The 21,578-nt window shown below is 43.7% G+C and overlaps 1 protein-coding gene across 3 annotated transcripts in view; it reads right to left on the reverse strand.

Annotated features, from left to right (window-relative positions):
• The window catches only part of LOC136700149 (stonustoxin subunit beta-like), a 40,984-nt gene that overhangs the window by 6,385 nt on the left and 13,021 nt on the right, over positions 1-21,578 (reverse strand). For all 3 annotated transcript variants that reach the window (XR_010803708.1, XM_066675407.1, XM_066675406.1), the window contains exons 5-7: positions 20,439-20,492; positions 19,548-19,640; positions 3,626-5,059 (exon numbers count right to left, since the gene is read on the reverse strand). Coding sequence is in view for 2 of the 3 variants with exons in the window: in XM_066675407.1 (XP_066531504.1) it covers positions 3,626-5,059; positions 19,548-19,640; positions 20,439-20,492 (1,581 nt within the window). In the remaining variant the exon portion in view is untranslated. The remainder of the gene's footprint in view (positions 1-3,625; positions 5,060-19,547; positions 19,641-20,438; positions 20,493-21,578) is intronic.

Below are 21,578 nucleotides of genomic sequence, written 5' to 3' on the forward strand. Positions count from 1 at the left end.
CCGTCCTGTCTCTCTGTTAGAACTGCTCTACTGTGTGCTCTGTCCTAGTCGTCTCTGTTAGAGCTGCTCTACTGTGTGCTCTGTTCTAGTCCTCTCTGTTAGAGCTGCACTACTGTGTGCTCTGTCATAGTCCTCTCTGTTAGAGCTGCTCTACTTTGTGCGCCGTCCTGTCTCTCTGTTAGAGCTGCTCTACCGTGTGCTCTGTCCTAGTCCTCTCTGTTAGAGCTGCACTACTATGTGCTCTGTCAAAGTCCTCTCTGCTGGAGCTGCTCTACTGTGCTCCATCCTTGTCCTCTCTGTTAGAGCTGCTCTAATTTGTGCTCTGTCCTAGTCCTCTCTGCCAGTGCTGCTCTACTGTGTGCTCTGTCCTAGTCATCTCTGTTAGAGCTGCTCTACTGTGTGCTCTGTCCTAATCCTCTCTGTTAGAGCTGCGCTACTGTGTGCTCTGTCATATTCCTCTCTGTTAGAGCTGCTCTACTGTGTGCTCTGCCCTAGTCCTCTCTGTTAGAGCTGCTCTACTGTGTGCTCTGTCCTGTTTCTCTCTCTTAAAGCTGCTGCTCTACTGTGTGCTCTGTCCTGTCTCTCTCTGTTAGAGCTACTCTACTGTGTGCTCTGGCCTAGTCCTCTCTGTTAGAGCTGCTCTACTTGGTGTTTGGTCCTAGTCCTCTCTGTTAGAGCTGCTCTACTTGGTGCTCCGTCCTAGTCCTCTCTGTTAGAGATGCTCTACAGTGTGCTCCGTCCTGTCTCTCTGTTAGAGCTTCTCTACTGTGTGCTCTGTCCTAGTCCTCTCTGTTAGATCTGCTCTACATTGTGCTCCGTCCTGTCTCTCTGTTAGAGCAGCTCTACTGCATGCTCTGTCCTGTCTCTCTCTCTTAAAGCTGCTGCTCTACTGTGTGCTCTGTCCTGTCTCTCTCTGTTAGAGCTACTCTACTGTGTGCTCTGGCCTAGTCCTCTCTGTTAGAGCTGCTCTACTTGGTGCTCCGTCCTAGTCCTCTCTGTTAGAGCTGCTCTACTTGGTGCTCCGTCCTAGTCTTCTCTGTTAGAGATGCTCTACAGTGTGCTCCGTCCTGTCTCTCTGTTAGAGCTTCTCTACTGTGTGCTCTGTCCTAGTTATCTCTGTTAGATCTGCTCTACATTGTGCTCCGTCCTGTCTCTCTCTGTTAGAGCTGCTCTACTGTGTGCTCTGTCCTAGTCATCTCTGTTAGAGCTGCTCTACTGTGTGCTCTGTCCTAGTCCTCTCAGTTGGAGCTGCTCTACTGTGTGCTCTGTCCTGTCTCTCTGTAAGAGCAGCTCTACTGTGTGCTCCGTCCTATCTCTCTCTCTTAGAGCTGCTGCTCTGCTGTGTGCTCTGTCCTGTCTGTCTCTGTTAGAGCTGCTCTACTGTGTTCTCTGTCAGAAACGTGCAGCTGTTTCTGAATGTGACAAAGCTGCCCTGTTTTCCTTTAAGTTTGTGTTGATTAATGGATTTTAGTTTATTTTGAGTGTATTAGTTAAACACCTATATTTATTATATTATATATTATTATATTATATATTTATCATAGTACATTTACATGTGAAACTAAAGTATTAATGAATGAATACAGCTTTAGTAGAACTGTACTGTAAAAGTGAAGCCCCTCACAGTAAGGTCTGAGTTCTTGCTCGGTTTGACCATACGAACATTTGGTAAATATTTAACAGATCAACATTTCTTCTTGGGGCTAACCCCGGGCCTCCTCTCAGTCCAGACTCGCTCCTGTTTGGGAGAAACCCCTGGAATGATGTTCATAGCAATTGTTTAAACCAATCAGGAGTTTTCAGTGCAGTCTCTGTTTTAACATTGTGTTCCTCCCCATCACTGTTCCTTACTTTACACATCAGTTTACGGAAGCCCTAAAGGGCAAGGTGTAAAATAAAGTTTAAATTAAGATTCTGAGATGTGAATTCCACATTATTTTTTCCTGCCTGTCTCACAACAAAAATAGTTGAAAAAGGCTAACTTTTAGCGTGTTACACCAGTTTTGACCAATAGGGTGAAAACAGATCATTTTCCCCATCAAATGCAGCCAGAACGGGGTGTTAATAATTAGACTGCTGAAGTATTACAGCCCGCCACCCTGAAATGGAAAAGCGGAAAAGAAGAAGATGATGATGATAAAGATGATGAAGTATTACAGCTACAAAGTCCACAGTCTTGCTTTTCATTGATTTAGCCATTTTATATATTTTTCCAATCAATAAATAAGTATTTCTGTCAAAATATACCTTGCAATTAAAGTAATTTAAGTCTATTAGTGACAGATATTCAGCGTTTTCACTGCGCCATATTTGAGTCAATGTGAACATATTATAGATTAGTTGAACGGACAGACTCTCAGGATCACGAGGATATAAACCATTAAAGAGTCTAAAGAGTATGATTCCGGAATTAAAACACAAAGAAAATAGGTATCACGCATTTCAGATCTTTTTCACAAATGCAAACCCAAAGTGTGGTGTGTTCTCCCCATGTCTGCGTGGGTTTCCTCCAGGTGACTGTCTGTGAGGAGTGTGGTGTGTTCTTCCCGTGTCTGCGTGGGTTTCCTCCGGGTGACTGTCTGTGAGGAGTGTGGTGTGTTCTCCCTGTGTCTGCGTGAGTTTCCTCTGGGTGACTGTCTGTGAGGAGTGTTGTGTGTTCTCCCCGTGTCTGCGTAGGTTTTCTCCGGGTGACTGTCTGTGAGGAGTGTGGTGTGTTCTCCCTGTGTCTGCGTGGGTTTCCTCTGGGTGACTGTCTGTGAGGAGTGTTGTGTGTTCTCCCCGTGTCTGCGTAGGTTTTCTCCGGGTGACTGTCTGTGAGGAGTGTGGTGTGTTCTCCCTGTGTCTGCGTGGGTTTCCTCCGGGTGACTGTCTGTGAGGAGTGTGGTGTGTTCTCCCCGTGTCTGCGTGGGTTTCCTCTGGGTGACTGTCTGTGAGGAGTGTTGTGTGTTCTCCCCGTGTCTGCGTAGGTTTTCTCCGGGTGACTGTCTGTGAGGAGTGTGGTGTGTTCTCCCTGTGTCTGTGTGGGTTTCCTCCTTGTGCTCCGGTTTCCTCCCACGCTCCAAACACACACAAGTGGAGACTCAAAAGTGTCCATAGGTGTGTGTGTGAGTGAATGTGTGTGTGTCGCCCTGTGAAGAACTGGCCCCCCCTGCACAGTGTGTTCCTGCCTTGGGCCCAGTGATTCCAGGTAGGCTCCAGACCCACTGTGACCCTGAACTGGATAAGGGTTACAGATAATGAATGAATGAATTCTTATGTTAAGGTCATGTTGGGAAAGTTCATATATTCAAACCTAGTTGGAGAAGGTATTGATTTTATATTCAGTAAAGTAATTGGTAAAGTGGGTTCACTTCATCCAGAGTAAAAAGTAAAGTAAGAAGCTCAGTTTTCATTTGTTTATGGATTAATTTTTGCTTAGTTTTGTTAAACCTACTGCTAGTGGCTGCTAATATCTTATTTATTTATAGTTACATTTATATAACGCCTTCCCAAGGACAAGAAAATATACCATAAAATAATTGTTGATTCCAAAATGATTTGATTCTGAAAACACACATCAAAACATGGCAAATTGTTGCATAATGTTTGTTAATGTAATTAAGAATAATTTAGTAAAAAAACTTACATTTTTTCATCAAACTTCTTGTGAGGCGTGTTACATGTGGATCCTTCAGGGCTGTGTTTTTATACCGGCGGATTGAAGCTCCTGGGTGCTCTGGGTCTGAAATAAAACTGATCACTCTCTTGCTGGGGTTAATGGTGTTGTACCAACTGAGTGTGGAATCCAGGACCTCCTTGACACCTTCATTCTTGTACCAGGGAAGTTCCTCTGTTGTGTCCTGTTCAGCCGGGCCACTGGTGGAACCACTCCTGAAGTTCTCAGCTGCCTGTGAGATTTTTTTGAGGTATGGTTCCTCATACTTCAGAGAGGTGAAGGTGAACACAAGGGCATCAGTAACATCTGGGTCCATGAGGAATGAGTCAAGCTCAGGTCCTGGAGGTTTAATTGTGTAATCTTGTATCTTATTGATGTACTTTATAACAACATCAATCTCAGTATCCTTTCCATCCAGCCACTGCTTTATTTCTCTTCCACTGAAGCCAGATTTATTCAGGGACATCAGGAGGTCTTTCAGGTTCGTTTCCTCCTCAGTTCCCCCTCTGATTTCTGGAATTAGAGCTGCCATTTTCTTCAGAAACTCAACAGTGAAAACCCTCAGACTGCTCTGGAACTGCTCTAGTTTGTCAACAAGGTCTGCAGCATTTATCTCTTTGCCCTTCTCCAGTAGGTCGTTGGTTCTCTTCTCAGCTTGGTGGAAATCATCCATCACCTTCTCCACCTCAGACACCAGTGCCTCTGAGATCATTGTCTTTAACTTGGACTCTGTGTTGTTAAACCTGCTCAGTGGGTACAACCAGACCTTCACAGGCACAGCCTTCTCCTCCTTCTCCCCCAGCAGGGTGGGCAGCTCTTTGTACACCTTCACAGCTTCCTCAAATGTAGAAGGGTTCTCTTTTAGATCAAAATCTCCAAAAAATTTGCAGCTGAAGTTCTGCACCTTCTTCTTGTCATCATCATCAATTTTAAGGCTTCCATCCCCACTGATCTCAACTGTGGGTATCTTTTTGATCATCACATGTAGGTTTCCTTGGATTTCCTTCTTATCCAAAGCATTGCTGGCTGTTTGTTGGAATTCCATGATTGCTTCAGCTCCATAGAGCACCCCAACCACAACATGTGTAGCATCTGTCTCTTCCAGTATCTGAGCATTTGGAGAGCCTAGATCAGATATTCTAAGCTCTTTAAACTCAGTAAACTTATGGTAGTGCAGGGAAACACTGCACTGATGAGTGGAGGAGGTTTTGCTCTTCAGATAATGGGCAGAACCTCCAGCCTCTATCAGCCCACAGAAGAGGCTGAGTTTTATTGAGGCACTCACTTCTAACAGACTGGTCTTCTCGCTGAGAGACTCTGATCCTGCTACCTGGAATCTTGTACTGGGCTGTGGTCTGACTTGAGTAGCTTTATCAATATCCTCGGTCTTCCAGAGGCTGAATCCTGAAAAGATTGACAGGGTAATGTTAGATCACCTCCTGCAGAGCTAGGCCTGTCATTGTGATCTCACTAAAATAAATCTTGAGTACAATGAACCAAATTAACCATCAGCTCCACCATCAGTAGAATATCAATAGTACAATACATCAATCATGTGCATGTGCATATGAATGTGAGTTTATTTCATTTGCATTATTTCTCTTTCTATAAATGTCATAACAGTGTATAACAGTAACAATAATAACAGAGAATAGTCTGCTTATGTTGGATAGGGCAGAGTTACCCCTGCCCTGTCATTCTACTTTTGTGTTTTATTTCTGAGCACACATTCGTAACACACACACAACATTATATGTTAGTAGAGATTTTATTTTTCTGCAAAAACTACTACTTTTACTGCTCTGAAAGTGCACTAAGACAATTTCCTATTTCACAGCTCCCTGTGGAGTCCACTTCTCACCCTCCCAGAGAGCACATGTTGCCCAGCTGCGGAACATAAATACAATATTAACAGCATTTCCACTTCGTTTGGATTACAGCAGTTTGTCACATTTCTGTTTGGGTTGTTTGGAGCAGTTGTCTCAGCAATGACTGCACTTTCTGAGAAAGCTGAGGAAGTTTGGCATTCCAGCCAAAATCTTCAGCAACTTCTATAGGTGCACAGTCAAAAGTGTCCTCACTTACGCCACCACAGTCTAGTATGGAAACTGCACCCTGCAGGAAAGGAAGTCTCTTCAGCATTGTAACATCCTGTCTGTTTTCCTCACCATGTGCTCATGTAGCACATGATTCTGGTTGTTGTTATTGTCTCTGCTCTAGTCCCGCCTTAGCTCCGCCCTCAGGTCAGTGTCCCTTTGTAGTCCTGCCCTCTCGTTATTGTCCCCAGGTGTTTTTTGTCAGTGCTCTGTATATAGTGTTCCTTTGTTTCAGTGTTCCCTTGTCGGTTCTTTTGTGTGTGGATGTGTGTTTCTCTGTGTCTCCCATGTCTACCCCTGTTCTCGGTTGTCTGTCTGTTCCTGTTTTGTTTGTGAAACTCCTTGCTCGTGTTTGTTTTGTTTTTGTTCCTGTTTAATAAAAGATTCCTTGCGTTTACGTCCACTTCCCTTGTCTGTCCTGCCCAACTGTGACAGAAGAACTGACCAGCTAAAAATGGACGTAGCAATGAATCCGTTTGCTAGGTGTGTGATTAGGCGCACTCCATTCGGTTCGGGTTCTGGCACTCCAGCAGGGTATGTTGTGAAAATGTAGCACATGGTTGTTGTTATTGTCTCTGTCCTAGTCCCTCCTTAGCTCCGCCCTCTCATCAGTGTCCCCTTTGTAGTCCTGCCCCCTCGTTATTGTCCCCAGGTGTACCTTGTCAGTGCTCTGTATATATGGTCCCTTTGTTTCAGTGTTCCCTTGTCGGTTCTTGTGTGTTTCTCTTTCTCTGCGTCTCCCATGTCTACCCCTGTTCTTGGTTGTCTGTCTGTTCCTGTTTCATTGGTGTGGTTAGTTTGTGAAACTCCTTGCTCATGTTTGTTTTGTTTTTGGTCCTGTTAAATAAAATATTCCTTGTGTAACCCATATGAAGTATTGGGCTATTAAGCCTGTTTATGTTATTTAAGTTGCAATACTTGTTTGTTCCAGTAGAGTGCGCCTTGGTGATGTATATTTATGAGAGCACGCCACAGCACTCTCCTCACTCTGACTTTGACAACGCCAGAATCAACCAGCAGTTAGCTGAAGCTGACAAGTGATAAAAAGCTTATGAAAAATAAATAAAAACGATAAATAAGCGGGAGTTGATAAACGAGTCTGGACCACGGGAGTGCAAGTAGATGAGGAAATTACACAAGGAAGTCCCGGTTAGTCTCAACCCTGTTTATTGTTAGCCCGAAGCTAATGGCTAATGCTGATAAAATGTAATTTTATCTTGATACTACTGCCAGACACTTTAAATACAAAACCAATCGGGAGTTTATATGAATGTTGTCTAATGTTTGCCACGCTTTGGTGCATGCTGTATCATTGCTAATTACAGAAATCAATATTTTATGTATGCTAATGCTAACCTCATAGCATAGATAGCATCTGCTTATGCAGTTGAGATTAGCATAGTGGTGAAACTACACGTGCTGTTAGCCTGTTGTTAATACAGTTCTAAAAACGTAAACATTTTTATTTCATGGTTAAAACTCTTTAAAAAGCTTATTTTAGTTAATATTGCATTCTCTGTTTATATTATATACATGTTAAACCATTGTATTTGGGTGGATGTGTACTGCTAATTATGATGGTTCATCATAATTTTAAGCTGTCTAAGCTGCACTAAAGTTGTAAAAGAAATATGTTTACTGTTATGCAGTTATCCTGAGTATTGGATAAAACATTGATGCTCTTTTGAGAGTAACAGGACTAGATGAAGTCTTGTAAAAACTAGATGTGGACATGGATATTTACTTTCTACATTGTTGTGTAGACTGGTTTTTATACAGTGATCTGTTCTGTGATGGCGAGCCCAGCCCACGGTGACTGTGAATGGTGAGACGGTGTGGCCGGCCGGAACACCCATTCCCAGGAGAACCCTGAACTGAATATTGTCCACTGGATTACAGATAAGATGCACCCTAAAACACTACCCGGGTAGTAACGGTTGCAACCAATACTTTGAACACTACACAAACTCATTTTTTGGGGAAACATTTTATTTTGGGAATTTTCTATTTTATTTAGCGTTTTTGTATTTTATTTCTTGAGCATTGTACAGTTGTTTTATTTGTCCTGTGAGGCAATAAACCACAGCTGGTTCATCGGTTTAATAAATTGTGGTGACTAAGTTAAATTACTCCTAGTACCGGACCTAGAAGATGTCTAGTACCTGAGATTACGCTGGTCCACATTAAAGGTGCTACACTTGTGTTTACGTTCACCTCCATTGTCTGTCCTGCCCAACCGTGACAAGTGTGTGATCATGACTGCGCCTTCCACAACAGGAACAGCCTTCTCGTCACTGCAGGACATTTACCACACCACTAGGAGGGCAATCAACATCATCAGGGAGAGCTCACATCCACAGCACAGTCTCGTCACACTACTGCCATAAGGCAGACATTACTAAAGGCAAGGACAATCAAACTAACAGCTATCATACACAAGTCATCCCACTGGTCAATGAGTCTGCAATCACCCCCCTCCCATCACACACCAACTGGCTGCACTCCAGTATACATCAATATACACACACATTCATAATCCCTGAACTGTATTCAATCATACAAACACACGTTATGTTCACTACCTATCACTGCTGCTATCATCCTACCACACTATACAGTAAGGCACATTGCACTTTGCTAATGCTCATTGCACAATAACTTTAAAGCCATGTATATATTTAATTTAAGTTTTCCATCCATCCATCCATTATCCACCGCTTATCAGGAGCCAGGTCGCGGGGGAAGCAGTCGGAGCAAAGAAACCCAAACCTCCTTCTCCCCAGCCACCGCCTCCAGCTCCTCCGGGGGTATACCGAGTCATTCCCAGGCCAGTCGAGACATGTAGTCTCTCCAGTGTGTTCTTGGTCTGCCCCGGGGCCTCCTCCCCGTTGGACATGCCCGGAACACCTCACTAGTAAGGCGTCCAGGAGGCATCCGAACCAGATGCCTGAACCACCTAAACTGGCTCTTCTCGACGTGGAGGAGCAGCTACTCCATGAGTGAAAATCCAGCCAGCAGGCACTCACCAAGGACCCCCTCCCCCAGGCCTAGCTCCAAGGTGAGGCCCCGGTAACCCTACTCTAGGCAAGGGAGGTTGTGTCCATGTTCTTGACTTATTCATCCTTGTCTTTATGGATCACTCTTTGTCTGGCCCATCACCTAGGACCAATTTACTTTGGGAGACCCTACCAGGGGCTATTGCCCCTGACAACATAGCTCCTAGGCTCACGCAGGCACGCAAACCCCTCCCATTTTCTCTCCCTTCTGTGCTGCAGAAGTCAGGTGGTAGGTTGGGGTCAGGTTGGTCCCAGGTGAGTTGTTATCCATGAAATCAGGTGTTAGGTTTAGAGTCACACTTCTTTCCAAACATCTAACTTCTAAACACTAATTCCTTTTGTCCATGAAAAAAAAACAAAAGCGTTATCACTGTGTCTATGAAATAGTGAGGAGAACACATACTTTCAAGTTCAGAAACATAATGGGTGATCCATATTGTGCACTAAACTGAGTGCTGTACTTTTGTGTACAGGGTGGTCCATTTATATGGATACACTTTAATAAAATGGGAATGGTATTAATGGTATTACATATTAACTTCCTGTTTGTGGCACATTAGTAAGTTTCTATTGGTTTACAGCCATTGACATGTCGCAGAGGTTAACACATGAGGAGCGGATATAAATTGTGCTGATGTCTGGTGAACGCAGTAACCGGGTCATTGCAGCAGATTTCAATGCAAGACACCCTACAAGACCACCCATCTCCCATGCTACAGTTAGCAAACTGCTTGCTCTGTTTCGTGAAATTGGTTCAGTGTTGGATTTGCCAAAGTGTGGAAGCATGAAAACTGTCACTAATAAAGAAACATCAGTGGCTGTCCTAGAGTGGCATCAGTCGAACATCCCTTCGGTGGATATTAGCTACTCACAAATGGCAACCTTACAAACTCCAGCTGCTGCAGCATCTCAACAGGGATGATCCAGATCGGCGCACTGTATTTGCAGAATGGGCAAAACAAAACTTGGAACAGGACCCTCAGTTTACACAGAAGATTTTGTTCAGTGATGAGGCAAACTTTTATGTGAATGGTGAAGTTAACAAACAAAACCAAGGCTTTTGATCTGACACTAACCCCCATTGGATAGATCCCTCCAAGACTGTTGGAACAAAAAAAAATTGATGGTATGTTGTGGTATATGAGGTACAAAAGATAGTGGGGCCATTCTTCATCAATGAAGAAGCTGGCACGTTCCCTGAGTTTTTCCAGCAAGATGGTGAACCACCACATTATGGGTGTCAGGTCAGAGCTTTCCTAGATGAACAGTTTCCTGGAAAGTGGATTGGTCATCGTGGGCCAGTTGAATGTCCCCCAAGGTCTCCCGATCAGACCCCCTTAGACTTTTATTTTTGGGGTCATCTGAAGGCAAATGTCTGTGAAGATACGAGATGTGCAGCACCTCCCTGTAAAAACAGGCTCTGTGCTCACTTTTAGGGACAAGATAACATGGTTTCTTAGACAACAGTAGTTCTGTCCAAATAAAGAGGTTCAGAATGTTACGACTGTGTGGAAAAACATGTAATAACACATGTATTACAGACAAGAACACCAAACCAAATAGACACAGGACTACAGACTACACACAAACAAAGAGAATCAATGAACAAATAGACCAGTCAAGCCAAAGGTTTCCAGGATACAGACAGACCAAGAGGTACAAAAGAGACTAGAGAGAGAGCGAGAGAGGTACAAACCAGACTAGTGAAAGAGAGGTACAAACCAGACTAGAGAGAGAGAGAGATACAAACCAGACTAGTGAGAGGGAGAGAGAGAGAGAGAGAGAGAGACGTACAAACCAGACTAGTGAAAGAGAGGTACAAACCAGACTAGAGAGAGAGAGAGATACAAACCAGACTAGTGAGAGGGAGAGAGAGAGAGAGAGAGAGAGAGAGACGTACAAACCAGACTAGAGAGTGAGAAAGAGAGAGAGGTACACACCAGACTAGAGAGAGAGAGGGGTAGAAACCAGACTAGAGAGAGAGGGGGGGGGGGGTAACAAACCAGACTAGAGAGTGAGAAAGAGAGAGAGGTACAAACCAGATGAGAGAGAGAGCGAGAGAGAGGGTTACAAACCAGACTAGAGAGAGAGGGGGGGGTACAAACCAGACTAGAGAGAGAGAGATAGAGAGAGGTACAAACCAGAATAGAAAGAGAGAGAGAGAGAGAGAGAGAGAGGTACAATCATCTGCTGGGGTGTGAGAAGATACTGGTTCTCCATCGGTTGAAGCATTCAACTCCCATGTCTGGCCAACATCTGGTCAGTGTGGCGTCTCCAGTATTCTGATGATCCAGTGTTGACTGTGTACGACACAGGACCGGTCTCGGCTGACACTACTCCAGGTGTCCACTTCTCTCCTCTCCCATAAACCCGAACTAACACCTTGTCACTGACCTGGAATGACCTAGCCTTGGCACTGGAAAGAACTGCACGTCAGCGACATGCTGATATGTAAGGTCACATGGTTTCATTTCTTCATAGCTCAGGAGTGGTGCTGAATGCTTTGCTGGGATAAACAATAGCCTTTCTAGAATTTAGGGTAATTATCATAAGGAAATTCCCCCATATATTAATCTCCCTGTTTCCTCATGTATCGCTGTAACGAATGAGCTTAACAAATTAAATAATTATTAATCAAATAATAATGAATTACATTTGACTCCGATATGTAGTATTTACTACATTGTGGTCAGTGGACGATGGTCTGTAAGGAGTGTAAACTTCCTGCCATACAGTTAGTGGTAGAATTTATGAACTCCAAAGATGATGCCAAGAGCTTCACATTCAATTTGAGCATAATTCCATTCTGCTTTATTCAGAGTCCTTGATGCGAAGGCTATGGGCTTCTCTTGTCCATTTGGAAGGATGTGTGAAATGACATTACCTACTCCATAAGGTGACGCGTCACATGCCAGTCGGATGTGAAGCTGCGGATCATAATGAGTCAACACACTTTGAGAAAGTAATTGTCCCTTAGCCTCCTTAAAAGCTGTTGCACATTCTGGTGTCCATTGCCATTGTTTTCTTTTACACAGACGAGCATTCAGCAGATTAAGGACAGATGACAAATTTGGAATGAATCTACTGTAATAATTAATAAGCCCTAAAAATGATCGAAGCTGGCTCACATCAGTCAGTGCAGGAGCTTCCACAATTGCCCAGACTTTCTCAGGATATTTGTGTAAGCCATGGGCATCAGTGGTGTGGCCTAAGTATTCCAAAGAAACCTTGAAAAATTCATTTTTCTTTCTCTAAACGCAAGCCAAATTTGTCCAAGTTCTTCAGGTGTTGGACACGATCCTGGCCAGTAATTAGAATGTCGTCCAGGTAGCAGTGGATGTTCAGGAGTCCCTGCAGGACCTGGTCCATGGCTCACTGGAAAATAGCTTGTGCTGATGTGATCCCAAATGCAAGCCTTTTATAACAGAACAGACCCTTGGATGTAGTTATTGTGAGGTATTTTCTCAATTTTTCTTCAACAGCCATTTGCAAATATGCATGAGATAAGTCCAGCTCGCTGAAATGTTGTCCTCCTAAAAGAGATGCAAATAAATCCTCAATGCACTGAATTGGGTATTTCTCTACACACAGAGCAGGCTTGACTGTAACTTTAAAATCACCACAAATTCTAACATCTCCATTCTTTTTAAGAACGGGCACAATGGGCGTTGCCCATTTGCTAAACATGACAGGCGATATGATGCCCTCTTCACACAATCGATCAATCTCAGCCTCCACTTTGACCTGAGAGCATAGAGGATGACTCTTGCTTGACAGAAACGCGTTGATGATCCGATTTTAGGAGTATGGCAGCTTCAATACATTCAAGTGCCCAGCTCTTTTTTAAAAAACTCACTGTGCCCATTACGAACACCATGTTCGAGCATAAGGGTTTCCACAGGTACACCTGGCATCAGGATACTCTACGATGCATTTCGACGATCGACTTTATAGTCGTATCATCGGACCTGCGGCCATGTGTTCTGGACACTCGGGTGAAGAGAGATGCTGAGCTGTCAACTGATCACCACCTGGTGGTGAGTTGGATCAGATGGCGCAGGAGGATGCCGGACAGACCTGGCAAGCCTAAACGTGTGCTGAGGGTTTGCTGGGAACATTTGGCAGAGGAACCTGTCAGAAAGATCTTCAACTCAGACATTGAGTCCAAATGGGCCTTGTTCCGGACATCAATTATTGAGGCGGCTGAACGGAGCTGTGGCTGCAAGGTTGTCTGTGCCTGTTGGGGTGGCAATCCCCGCACTCAGTGGTGGACACACCGGGTGAGGGAGGCTGTCAAGCTGAAGAAAGAGTCCTATTGAGCCTGGTTGGCCCGGGGACTCCGGAGATACCGAAGAGCCAAGCGGCTCACGGCTTCAGCTGTCGCTGAGGCAAAAACTCGGGTGTAGTTCGGTGAGGACAGGAGTTCGGTGAGGACATGGATAATGACTTTTGGTCGGCCCCGAGAAGTTTCTGGCGAACCATCAGGCGACTCAGGAGGGGAAAATGGTTTTCCACCAACACTCTATATGGTGGGGGTGGGGAGTTGTTGACCTCGACTGGGGACGTCATTAGGCGGTGGAAGGAATACTTTGAGGATCTTCTCAATCCCACCAACATGTCTTCCACAGAGGAAGTAGAGTTTGGGGACCCCGGGGAGGGCTCTTCTATCACTGGGGCTGAGGTGGTAGGAAAACTCCTTGGCGGTAGGGCGCCAGGGGTGGATGAGGTTTGCCCCGGGTTCCTCAAAGCTCTGGGTATTGTGGGGCTGTCCTGGCTGACACGTTTTTGTCAACATCGCGTGGACATCGGGGGCAGTGCCTCTGGACTGGCAGGCTGGGGTGGTGGTTCCCCTTTTTAAGAAGAGGGTGTGTTCCAACTATAGGGGGCTCACACTCCTCAGCCTCCCTGGTAAGGTCTATGCGGGGGTACTGGGTAAGAGAGTCAGACTGATAGCTGAACCTCAGATCCAGGAAGAACAATGCGGATTCCGCTCTGGTCGTGGAACACAGGACCAGTTCTATACCCTCGCTAGGATCCTGGAGGGTGCGTGGGAGTTTGCTCAACTAGTCTACATGTGTCTTGTGGATCTGGAGAAGGCATTTGACCTTGTCCCTCTGGATATTCTGTGGGGGGTGCTCTGGGAGTATGGGGTACTGGGTTCTTTGCAACAAGCCATCCAGTCCCTGTATAAAGAGAGCAGGAGTCTAGTTCGTATGGCTGGCAGTAAGTCCGACTGGTTTCCAGTCGAAGTTGAACTCCATCAGGGCTGCCCGTTGTCACCGGTTTTGTTAATAATTTTTATGGACAGAATTTCTCGGCGTAGCCAAGTGCCAGAAGGTGTCCGCTTTGGTGGTCTCAGGATTCCATGTCTGCTTTTTGCGGATGATGCGGTCTTGTTGGCTTCATTGAGGTCCTGGGACCTCCAGCTCTTGCTGGACCAGTTTGCAGCCGAGTGTGAAGCGGTAGGGATGAGGATCAGCATCTCCAAATCCGAGTCCATGGTACTCAGTCAGAAAAGTGTGGAGTGCCCTCTCCAGGTTGGAAGTGAGATCCTGCCTCAAGTGGAGGAGTTTAAATACCTCGGGGTCTTGTTCACAAGTGAGGGAATGATATAGTGGGAGATTGACAGGCATATCTGTGCAGTGTCAGCAGTAATCAGTCTGTACCGGTCCGTTGGTGGTGAAGAGAGAGCTGAGCAAAAAAGCGAAGCTCTCGATTTACTGTTCAATCTACAGCCCAACCCTCACCTATGGTCACGATCTTTGGGTAGTGACCGAAAGTACGAGATCGCGGGTACAAGCGGCTAAAATGAGTTTTCTCCGCAGGGTGTCTGGACTCTCCCTTAGAGACAGGGTTTGGAGCTTGGACATGTCCAATGGGGAGGAGGCCCTGGGGCAGATCAAGAACACGCTGGAGAGACTACATGTCTCGAATGCAGGGGAATGCCTCGGTATACCCCCGGAGGAGCTGGAAGCAGTGGCTGGGGAGAGGGAGCTCTGGGTTTCTTTATTCTGACTGCTTCCCCCGCGACCCGGACCCAGATAAGCGGTGGAAAATGGATGGATGGACCTCGACCAGGACGTCTAGAACAGTGTGCTGCTCCCAAACTGCCTAAGGTTGGACGGAGGATAGTGCCAAAGAAAGGTAAATAATAAAAGTACTACAAACTACACTCTCTTTGACCAATCTAAGCGAAACTCACCCAACATACTGTAGTGGCACCCGCCCCTAGCCTAGTGTGTATATACAAAGAGGTTCCTAACGCGAGTGTGTATGTAGGATGCCCCAACTACCCTGTCTACACCATAGAGCTGTAGAAAGTAGAGATCAGGTGTAAAATTGCACAAGTGAACGGTTGCACCCATTCATTACCAGGCTTTCTTGAGACCAAACAAAACCACACACACACACACACACTGGAAGAAATGCTCATTCAAACGCTCAAAAAAAAAGCTCCGTCTCACATTCACACACAGCAACAAAGTTGCTAGCTCTCGCTCTCTCCTCTTGTACTGCTCCGCTCTCAAGTTCCTTTAAGGGATAAAACCCACCCCTTCTGGGCTCATTGGAGGGTTGTAATAGGCCAGTTTAGTAGGAGAAAGAACTCCATTCATTGCTGTGCAAAGCAGAAATCAGCCAATCACCCATCACATGGACGAACACGCGGGAGACCTGAGAGAAGAGGACAAGACAAACAAAAACACAAAGCACGTGTATGCACATCTGTCCTCACTGATTGAAAATAATAAAGACAATCCTAGAGCACTCTTTAATGTAATCTCTAAACTTACAAACAATCGGGCAGCTACTGATCCACAGATCCCAGCCGTTAACACCAGCAATGCTTTTATGGACTTTTTTAACAAGATTGAAAATATTAGACAAGCAATAAATGCCAAATTACTAAATCCAGCCTGTCTCTCATCTGGTGTGGATGATATAGAACAAACATGAACAAACAAACATGAACAAAACATAGAAGAAAGACTAGAGGACTTTTACCCACCACCACAGCTAGAATTGGAGAAAATCATCTACTCGTCAAATTGTATGACCTACACACTTGATGCAGCACCAACAAAACTATTTAAAGAAGTATTACCAGTCATAATCAATCCCATTTTAACAATCATAAATTCATCCCTTAGACTGGGTCACATACCCGAAGCATTTAAACTAGCAGTTATTAAACCCCTGATCAAGAAACCGAATCTTGATCCTAGTGTACTATCCAATTACAGACCTGTCTTTAACCTTCCCTTCATATCTAAGATCTTAGAAAAAGTTGTGGCCCAACAACTTAGGTCATACTTGCATAAGAATAACATATATGAAAAATTTCAATCTGGTTTTAGGCCACACCATAGCACCGAAACGGCTTTAGTTAAGATAACAAACAACCTTCTTCTCGCCTCTGATCGAGGCTGCGTATCCATGCTAGTTCTACTCGACCTCAGTGCAGCTTTTGATACAATTGATCAAAGTATTCTGCTAGAAAGACTAAAAAACATGGTTGGAATAACAGGAACAGCCCTATCATGGTTTAAGTCTTACCTCACAGATCGCTATCAGTTTGTAAACGTAAATAATGTTTCTTCTATTCATACAAAAATGACATTTGGAATTCCCCACGGCTCCATTTTAGGACCTTTATTATTCATATTATACATGCTGCCACTGGGCAGAGTTATTAGCAGGCATGGCATTACCTTCCACAGTTATGCAGATGAAACACAGTTATACATTTCAGCCAAACCAGATGACAAACCTACACTAAAGAAAATGGAGGACTGTGTTAAAGAAGTGAAGCATTGGATGTCATATAAGTTCCTTCTGCTAAACAGCGACAAAACCAAGGTTCTCCTTCTAGGTCCAAAACCTGCTATAAATAAGGTATCAGACTTAATACATAATTTTGACTTCCCTGTTCTCCCGAGCTCATCAGCTAAAAATCTGGGTGTTATAATTGATTCAGATCTATCATTTGATTAGCATATAGGTAACATTACGCACTATGAACCACCAAGATTGCTCAGATCTCAGGGCGCCGGCCTCTTACTAGTACCCAGAATTCACAAGACTTCAGCGGGGGGGAAAGCTTTCTCCTACAAAGCCCCTCAGCTCTGGAACAATCTTCCAGCTAGTGTTCGGGACGTAGACACAGTCACTATGTTTAAGTCTGGGCTCAAAACACACTTGTTCAGTTCAGCCTTTGGCAACTAACCTTTTTCAAGTTTAAGGTTGTCGTTTCAGGAACTCATGGACATGGAGAATCTGGGTAAACCTGGATGATGTGCTCACAATTTCTCTTGTTTGGAGCAGAAGGTCTTTGCCTGAGCTCCTTCTGGTTTCCCTCCTCCCAGTCTGTTACAGTCAGATCCGTCACTACACTAATGAAAATATTCACATGCTCTTTTTCTCTGCTGCACTCAACTAAACTAACTGCTTCCCTTTTACTGTTTTACTGTTTTCTGAGAGAATGGTGGCCCACTGATTGTTTGCTGGATTCTCCTGCGGCACAGACCAGACCAGACCAGCTGCTCACCTCCATCTACTGTGCCCAGCCTCTGATCACTCACCAGATTAGCCCACCAGACCACCAGACTGACACTGACTGATTCTTCCAATCTGATGCACTATTATTATGCCCCAAGATTGATGTCACTATTACTATTATGATTATTATTATTATTATTATTATTATTATAATGTAGCATAATGATACTTCATTGGTGATCATTTAAAATTCAATATATAGTTTGATCAGAGGAGGATGGGTCCCCTTTGTGAGTTTTAGTTCCTCCCAAGGTTTCTTCCTCCAGCCTCGAGGGAGTAAAAGACGCTATATAAATAAATTTGATATCATTTGATTAGTGTACTCTGTGCACAGGGTGTCCTAACTTATTCCTCACAAGGAATGTACATTTTTGTTCATTACATTTTACAACTTCTATTTATAGGTAATTTCTTCAGTTTTATTTGTTTAGTTATAAGCTCCATCTACTGTTCAAATGAAGCTCAAATGTCCATATGTTTAAATATGTTCAAACAGACAAAGATTTTCATGGGGTGTCCTAACTTATTCACCTGACTGTAGCACAGACATAACTTTAACTATTTTAATCATCTTCATATCTTCAGGCCTCTCCATGAGCAGTTTATTATATTTGTAAAATAATTCCATTAATTAAAATTAAATGATTTGAAATGAATATTCCCTTGTCCTTTTTGTGCCACACACACACACACACACACACACACACACACTGCCTGTAACAATATGCCTGCATCAAATGCAGTTAACACACACTGTTAAAAAAGTAAATAAGTAACCTTTACTCTGAGTATATTTCAAATGCACTACTTTTATTTTTACTCGAGTACATGTTTATACCAGTAATTTTACATGTAAAATTCCATCAGAGTAACAGTACTTTTACTGGAGTAGAGTATTTTAGTACTCTTTCCACCTCTGATAATTTCTTTAAATATTTGATTCATCGTGTACAGTTGTCGAATACTGAAGGAAATAACAATAAGTTAATATTGTATAATGCACTGGTGGAAAACAGATTTACCATGAAAACACACGAAAACATTCAGAATTGTGGGTCTGAGTCTGGTCAGAGCTGCTATAGAATATGTATTGACAGGTAAAAACTCGTCAGAACCAGAACCGTGTCCCACCACAGTCCACACTCAACTCATTATTGAAGAAGTTTTATGTTACTGGAGTCGATGGTGACATACACAGCTTTGTTATTTTAAGTAGCCTAAGACTCAGATTTCTAAAGGTGATCTTGATTGCAATTTATTTAGATGAACTTGAATGTGAATTCAATCATGGGTCACATGGGCAGCCGGTAAGGGGAGCATCGTGCAGGGGATGTGAAAAACAAAGGTGATATTTGAGCTGCGCCTCATGCTACTAAATGAACATAGCTCAGTTACCCCTTTTGAAGTGGGCACCCTGTCATTATGATGATCTCATGAGTCATGTAGCCTCCCCGTTGTTGCGCTAAAAGGTGGGTTCCCCCAGGGTGTCACACAAGATAGAACTGCCACTGTTTGAGTGTACAAATGTTGATGACCACTTGTAATTTCTCTAATTACAATCGGATGATTGCTGTAAAATATTTTTTTAATTTTCCTGGTTCATTAAATGTGTTTGTTGCTAAGAGGCTCCTAACACTAACACATCAGTTCACATTTCACATTTCTCAGGTCAGGTCTCAAAGGTAAATAAGTAAATTCTTTTGTTAAAGGCTTTATTTTGTTACTGTGTATACATTTAGTAGTCAGTTAATACAATGAAAATAAAACAATCTAAAATAAAATAATAATATGTAATAAAATATTATAAAAGTTTTTTGTATTGTTTTCTTTTACCCAATGTCTGCCACAGATGCTCTGAATTTCTACATCCAGCACACTCTACCCTCTTCTATATGGTGTCTGTGTATGTGACTGATCTCCTGCTACTTTAGAGCCTTTACTAGTGAGGCAAGCTAACTTTAGTCAGGCAAATTACCTCTGTAATAAACTAAACTTGATGTTTGGACACTATGTATGGCACCAAAGTTTAACAACCTTTAACAACAGGTTACTTTTGTGCATTAATCTATCTCAGCACCAAGAGAAATGCAGAAGAACAACAGACTGCCCTTTTACATTCCCTACTGAAACAAAGGAGAAGAAATGTGGATTTGGGAAGAGGATCATGAGGTGTGTGGTGAGTACCTGGGATTAGTTGGTCGTTCAGAGCGTTGTAGAGCATTCCCAGATGCAGTGGTCTGCTGAGGGCACTGACCTTTAGGTTGGAGTCTCCCTTACCTGGAACAGCAAGAGAAAACAGAACATTTCAGAGCAGTAGTGTTATGTACCTGATGTTAGTCTGTTAGTTTACAACACAACACTGAAAACACTCTATTTACACATCATTTAACTCAACAGAATGTGTAACTGAAGGGCTGCGTGGGCGGTGTGTAGTCGGGAGGATGCAGTACAACACACAGAAAGTAAATAAAATAATCCAGTATCATGCCTTTGGTAATTCACAAAAGTAATATTTTAGTTTATAATTTATAGCAGAGAGCCACTGATCAGGTCATAGTCCCCTTTACTGTTCTAACATGTGTTTAATGTAGTGACAGTGACGATACGTCTAAATAAAGGAGCACAGTTTCTCTACTTACAGTGGGATAACTGCTAGAATATATCTGTTAGACCAGCATGCTCTTCTCTCTCCCAAACTGACTGCCTGGTTCTTCTGTCTTACACATTTGGTGGTTCTTCCTGTTCCTACACCCTCTTCACTCTCTGCTCATATGTTATATTTTGGTAGTTCAACATACTGCACGATTCATGTGGTCATCACGTGTTGATCCTGTGTTTGAGCAGATACTGTATAATCACTAACACTTCTCTGAGAACTCAGCCTGGAGAAGACATGTTTATGTCACCTGCCTTTCTCTGTGCATTCTTTTCTTTGTTTATTGCTCAGTCAGACTCTTAACATTAACATATTGGTTCACATTTCACAGCAAGTCTGTCTGAGATCAGTAATGCTGCTTGAATTCTAGTAGCACCAGCCACACACAGCTCATTCTGCAGAGTAAGAAATGGTCTCACCACATCGATCACTCCGGTCCTGTGGCTGTAGAACTCTGCAAAAGTCTTCAGAACCTGAGGAAATGAGATTTAAGAAGCTATTTATTTGGGCAGAAAACCCTAATATTAAAATAAACCCAACCCCGTTATTCCAGTGTGTGAGAATGTGCTGTAGATTTAACAAATCCATACGATCAGGAGAAACATCTGGAAACACTTTGTTCTTCACTCGCTCACAACACAGCTACTACTTTTTGGAAAGGAAAATCATTTTACTGTATTTATTCTTTTGTATTTCTAAATGTATATAAATATATACAAGCACTAAGCTTATTTAGAAGATCAAATTATTATTATTTGAAATAATTTAAGTGTCTAAGGCATTTACACAGTGCTGCACGTTGACTCTGGACCATTGGACTCTCTCTATAGTGTCTCACAGAGGGATAAACGCCTGTGGATTCTTTTCTTCTTCTTTGCAAGAGCTCCTTCAAATGTGTTCGTCAGAGTTATCAGAGGTGCACAACCACACACAGAGACCAGACACAGGAAATGCCCAAGAACCCTGAGACTCTACACAGTCACACAGAGAACCAAGAGACTCTACACAGTCACACAGAGAACCCTGAGGCTCTACACGGTCACACAGAGAACCCAGAGACTCTACATGGTCACACAGAGAACCCTGAGGCTCTACACAGGTCACACAGAGAACCCTGAGGCTCTACACAGTCACACAGAGAACCCTGAGACTCTACACAGTCACACAGAGAACCCAGAGACTCTACACAGTCACACAGAGAACCCTGAGGCTCTACACAGTCACACAGAGAACCCTGAGACTCTACACAGGTCACACAGAGACCCATGAGGCTCTACACAGGTCACACAGAGAACCCTGAGACTCTACACAGTCACACAGAGAACCCTGAGACTCTACACAGGTCACACAGAGAACCATGAGGCTCTACACAGGTCACACAGAGAACCATGAGGCTCTACACAGGTCACACAGAGAACCATGAGGCTCTACACAGGTCACACAGAGAAACCTGAGACTCTACACAGTCACACAGAGAACCCTGAGGCTCTACGCAGGTCACACAGAGAACCATGAGGCTCTACACAGGTCACACAGAGAACCATGAGGCTCTACACAGG

The sequence above is a fragment of the Hoplias malabaricus genome, chromosome 6 (assembly GCF_029633855.1).
Source record: "Hoplias malabaricus isolate fHopMal1 chromosome 6, fHopMal1.hap1, whole genome shotgun sequence".
Classification (NCBI taxonomy): Eukaryota; Metazoa; Chordata; class Actinopteri; order Characiformes; family Erythrinidae; genus Hoplias; species Hoplias malabaricus.